General features: G+C 38.2%; 1 protein-coding gene and 1 long non-coding RNA gene across 2 annotated transcripts; one reads left to right on the top strand and one right to left on the bottom strand.

Moving 5' to 3' along the window:
* The first annotated feature begins 323 nt into the window (after positions 1 to 323).
* LOC123083565 (uncharacterized) lies at positions 324 to 4,636 on the top strand. The gene is made up of 3 exons (XR_006439318.1): positions 324 to 455; positions 3,566 to 3,633; positions 4,270 to 4,636. It is a non-coding gene; the product is annotated as an uncharacterized lncRNA (long non-coding RNA).
* LOC123083564 (uncharacterized) lies at positions 760 to 3,610 on the bottom strand. Its single transcript, XM_044505580.1, has 5 exons — positions 2,998 to 3,610; positions 2,434 to 2,923; positions 1,659 to 1,720; positions 1,337 to 1,559; positions 760 to 1,253 (listed from the first exon to the last, which is right to left on the bottom strand). The coding sequence occupies exons 1-5, from the start codon at positions 3,343 to 3,345 to the stop codon at positions 763 to 765; spliced, it is 1,614 nt and encodes a 537-aa protein (XP_044361515.1). The 5' UTR covers positions 3,346 to 3,610; the 3' UTR covers positions 760 to 762.
* Positions 4,637 to 5,508: the final 872 nt, after the last annotated feature.

Here is a 5,508-nt window from a genome sequence, read left to right on the forward strand (position 1 = left end):
GATGCTGGTCGTCCAGCAGCGTCCGTACATGCAAGTTCAGATCTCAAAAGAGTGCTCGATGCCGTCCACCCTGATAGCGGCCATGTCGGGGCTGGAGGTCAAGCGTCAGGACGATGATTCGGCGGAGCAGGTAAACATTTCATCTTTGTTTGCATTTCAAGGTCGAATTATTTGAGCTGGGAGCTTGAACAATTCATATGATGATTCTACTTGTGCTAATAAGAAATGCCATTCTACTTGCCAAGAGGAAAACAACTTCATAGTTTACAGGGCTTAACAATTAGCTACATGGTAAAGTCGCTGATTTAATTCTTTCCCATAATAGGGACGAAGTGATAATTTGATTAGTGGTTTGACACAGCCTTTGCTCATAGAGACAAAGGAGTGGCAAGTTGACAATGCAGAGGATAATGATGGTTGCTGGTCCATACAGATTCCTCATGCCACATGTGAAGGTTTTCTCGTAATCTCTTTAATGTGCTTATTTTTTGTTGCTGAATGCATAACCTTCATTTGCATTGGCTCTTTTCACAAATATATCAGTTTCAGTTCTTCATCAACTTCATTCTCTAGTCTGCAATGGTCATTTTTCTTATGGAATGACAAATTTATTGCACACAGTTGTACACAAAATATTTTAGCATTACTATCATCTTCTAATACAGAACGGGAAGTGTTGGAACCTATAAATCGATGAAAAATTGGAACAATTATTTTTGTAATGAATCTATAAATAAAATGAAAAAAATAATATTGTAATGCTCAATCATCTTCTGGTTGTTGAGCGGAACGCTGTTGATGATTACTCCACAACTGTCGAGCAATGCCTGCACGAACTCTCTCACCAGCAGCTCGTTCATCTTCTCTTGCTTGCCCTCTAACTTGCTGATCACCATGGTCAACATGTTGTTGTGCTTCCCCATGCTCATAAAGCTTGAACAACTCATCATGATGATTAACCTTCCGGATGAAGTTGTGGATAACACAACAAGCCATAACAATTTTGACTTGTGTTTTATATGGATAAGGAATTCCTCCTTTCCTACTTAAAATTGGAAAGCGAGCTTTTAGAACACCAAAAGTTCGCTCAACAACATTTCGTAGTTGTGCGTGCAGATGATTGAACATATCTTTCTCACTAGTATATCGTCGATTACTTCCACGAAAAGAAGCAATATGATAACGATCTCCACGGTACGGGGCAATAAATTTTGGAGTATTTACATATCCAGAATCAACAAGATAAAATTTACCTGCACGTAAGGTTTGATAGCACGGTCAGAATCTTTATGTAATAAGATTAATCAATATATAGTTCATATGTTTGAACTTTTACCTTCAGGAACAACAAAACCCCCACTAGTAACAGCCCATCTTAGAACTGCTTGATCTGACGCAGAACCTTCCCATCCAGCAGCGACATATGAGAATGTCATGTCAAATGACACTGCTGCCATTACATTTTGAGAGGGGTAACCATGCCTATTTCTATAAGGAGTTTGCTTATCTAGCCTGATTTTTGCCTCAATGTGTGTCCCATCAATTGCTCCTAGGCAGTTCTGTTGGGATTTTGGTTAGTCAAACAATGAAGTTTAAGTTTCCATGACATAGTATTTAATCATATTTAAAAGTAACATGTGTTTGCGATAGGAAAATACCTTGAAATATGGGTAGAACCTTGCATCACCCAATATTTTTGCTGGGATTTCATTCCTTGGATCTGTTATGCAAACATCACGCAACCCATTTATGGCATCTAAAACAATGTTGAAGTGTCGGCTGATTGGTTCACCAGAATGCTGATATCTATCTTGGATGACACGGTTCCTAACATTGTGACCAATGGTATGTAGAAACATGAGTAGTTGTTCGTCCACTGTCATTTGCTTTGTATCCTTCAGTAAGCCTCTCTCACACAAAACATCTCGCAGCAAGTAGAATATGTGCTTCTCAAGACGAATTTGTTCATAAAATCTAACTGGATGTCCCTCTAGCAACTCTTTTGTTTTCTGGGCACCAGTTAATATGGAGGTGTTACGAGGTGTTTTGAATAACCTTGTGAACAACACATCACGAAACACGGACACTGCAGAAATGTTATTAATAAGAACTTGCTCGGAATCAGAAAATTCATCATCTGGAACATTCAAACTGTTCATGGTTCCCTGCACAGTGTACACTATTGATTGTATCATCTCAGAATAATATTTTATAAGATATATGAAATAGTTGGAAATGAACTTTCTCAAACTGAAAGTACAGTTGATTGTTGCAACACAAACTGACAGAAAAAGCAATGGAAATTGTTCTCTAAATACATAAAACGACAATTACTGAAATCAAATAATGGTGTATTACAAAATAACTAAGGATCAAGAATCCAAAGCTTTCGAGTTTCTTCATCCATCTCAATGAAAATGGTGCGTTTGTCACCATCTGTAAATGCTTTTACTGCTTTCAGTTTTGTGCTGGCATCGAGGCTACCCATACTATTTAATACTGACATGCATGATTTAACCGAGTAAGTGTCATTTTGTTCTGCTGTTTTTTTCTTTGCTTCAGCAATGCTGAGTGATGCATCTGCAAGACGATCAATTGCTGTTATGGCATCATCAGCTGTACGTTTTTGTCCTCTTGTAGTTTCTTTTGATCCACTTCCAGGGAATTTCCTTTTTTCTGGCTCAATGGCTGTCGACTTCTTAGTGAACACACCAGGGGAGCCATTGTTTTCATCAGACTCGATTTCATGTACTTCAACATCCTTATTGAGATCAATTTGAGATGATTTAGTTTTGCATGAACCATCTTTCCCTTTGCTAGATACAGCACCAACTCCAGATGCCGTTGAACTAGCACATATTTGTTGAAGATCTTCCCAACTAGGCCACACCTTTTCTCGATATTCTTGGAGTGACTTATCCTTCTGCAAGTTGTTAATTTTTATATTAATAAATATAATATACCAATTTTATATGAATCCTACTCGCACAAACTTACCTCAATTAGTTCCTCCCAAGTTTCTTCTGAAGCTTTTATCATTTTGTCATCGTTGTCCCAACCAAATCCCGTCAGTTTAAGAAGTCTATCCATGGCAGCATAGCAACTCCTGTAGTACTTATGGCGATTTTTCAATTGTTGTAATTCAAGTTTGTCTACTCTTGAATCATTGAATTGTTCTAAGATATCAAGCCATGCTTTCTTTGTGTAACCTGTTCCTTCTTTCCCTCCGTGTAAAGTTTGATCTTTCAGTATAGTGAGAAGTATTTTGTCCTCCGACGATTTCCATACATGCCTCTTTTTATCTGGGTTTTCTTTCCTATTTTTTTGGTCCTTCTGATCATCCATATTTATCTACAAGAAAATAAAAAATTTAAATGAGTTGTACTGCATTCATGATAATAATATTTCAACTGCATTCATGTGATCTCTTGGCGTGTATTCTTCTAATTGCAGTAGACAAATGGGGGTCTAGGACTGAGCTAATCTTTACTGTTTTACCCATGACAACAGTTACTACTAATTGTTTGATTTCTACGTGTATTCCTATGTTCTTTTCACAATGTAGGTCGGCAAAGGAACTGATGGCTTGTATTTCAGTGATCTACTGTTGGCTTACCATTTGTTTTTATAGAGGTAAGCTGCATGTGGATGTTGAATTTAAATTCGAGGGCCCCTTATATCCAGGAGTACACGGTTGGCCTACATACTAGACTATGATACATGTGTATACAATTTAGACTACATCACAAACATACATACTTATATCGCACAGTTCAGATTGGCCTAGTGCCTATTAATACCATATAAATATATAATTAGAGTTAGCGTGCCATTTACTATTTTTTCATATCTGGCATGTACCTGGTTTCCATGTACAGCAGCAAGTAACTAGTGTAGTGGGTTTCTTTTATAATCAAACAGAGGTGTGTTTCCAATTAGAGAGAGGAAGGGACAAATTGCCAAGTTGGTGGTTCTAGTTTCATCTACGAATTGGCTATGTCAGATTACCAGAGTTTTTTTTCTTTCTGCAAAATGAGCTTCATTACCAAAAAAATGAATCGATGAACAATACCATGAATTTGTAGATCTACAACTTATACATACGAATTTGTTGATCAGGATGATTGATCGATGAACAATACCATGAAATTTGTACATCTACAACTTAAATGAACTAATTTGTTGATCTGGATGATTGATCAATGGACAATGTCATGAAATATGTACATCGGCTACAACTTATATTGACAGGATGATTGATCTTACCAGGGTCGTGCAACTTGATTGAAGATGGGAAGATGATGAGAACCGCCTGATGAAGACGCCGCTGAGAACCAGCGCCAGCGTCTCCCAGCCAGCGCCTGTGACTGGAATTGACGGCCAGCCAGTTTAATTAGCGATGGGGCCTGTATATAAGCAATGAAAAAGGCGCGAGGGCGAGCAGCAAAACGCAGAACTGGCGCCAGAAAAGTTGTTGAGAAGCGAGCGGGCGGGAAAAAGTTGTTGCGATCACGCATATAGAAATCGCGTTTGTGGAAAAACGGATAAAACTCGTTTTTCTATAAGCCCGAATCTTGGGTTGTACAGTTCCAGGTTTCCTATAAACGTGGATTTGTTATAGTAGCCAAACGAGGTTTTGTTTGGTTGAACCGTTTTCCTGGTTTATAGAGTACGGATTCTATATATATCTTCTATCCAAACAACACCTTAGCGATGCGGAAGCAAGCTACAAACTTCAAGCAACCACAAAGTTCTAAAACAAAAGCAGAGCGTAAAAACACATTACAGAGAAGGCAAAAAAAATACCACCTATACGCCAAGGGGAACACCAAGTCGATCACCTGACGGAGAAACACATCAAACGGATATCCTTCTTGTATAGGATGGTCCTTTGTTTGTTACATTGATCGTAACTCAATGATCATGAAACTGCTACATATAAATTTTCGAAAGAGAGAAAATTTGCATAAACACAGATTTTTATAAGTCCTTGCCACTGACTTTTGGTGATCGTCATGCACTCATGCTACAACACAAATGGACAGGAAATTGGCAGCGGCACTATGTGAATAGCCATTTAGTACTCGGTGCATTTGGAAAGATTCAGGTAATTAAACCACATCTACCTTTATTAGCCCCAGTAATAATCTCATCTCCCTGCCGAATACCCTCTCGCCAAGCCTAGTGATCAGTAGACATGTACAATTGCAGAGTCTCAATGATCGATTCATATTTGTCAGAAGTATAACAGGAAACCAATCTTCAAACTAATTTCATTCCGTGGAAAATTATCAATGACTATAGAATGCAGACCATGGACGAAATGACAGATCAGCATTGCCAACATAATCAGTACCCTTTCATATAGCATCACAGCTGAGAAATGCTCTGGAACAACCATGAACACGCTTGTAGACAGCCCCATTAATATCAACCATTGTATTAGTTGGGCACACAATAGCAAGTTGTCCAAACTAATCACTATCAAAATAGTTGAAGAAGAATAAA

The sequence above is a fragment of the Triticum aestivum genome, chromosome 4A (assembly GCF_018294505.1).
Source record: "Triticum aestivum cultivar Chinese Spring chromosome 4A, IWGSC CS RefSeq v2.1, whole genome shotgun sequence".
Lineage (NCBI taxonomy): Eukaryota > Viridiplantae > Streptophyta > Magnoliopsida > Poales > Poaceae > Triticum > Triticum aestivum.

Excerpts from the sequence above, each read along its gene's own strand:
- LOC123083564 (XM_044505580.1), bottom strand. The coding sequence starts at position 3,345 with ATGGATGATCAGAAGGACCAAAAAAATAGGAAAGAAAACCCAGATAAA. Across the intron at positions 2,924-2,997 it reads CTTGGGAGGAACTAATTGAG|AAGGATAAGTCACTCCAAGA; the intron begins GTAAGTTTGTGC and ends AACAACTTGCAG. Across the intron at positions 1,560-1,658 it reads GGTTCTACCCATATTTCAAG|AACTGCCTAGGAGCAATTGA; the intron begins GTATTTTCCTAT and ends AAATCCCAACAG.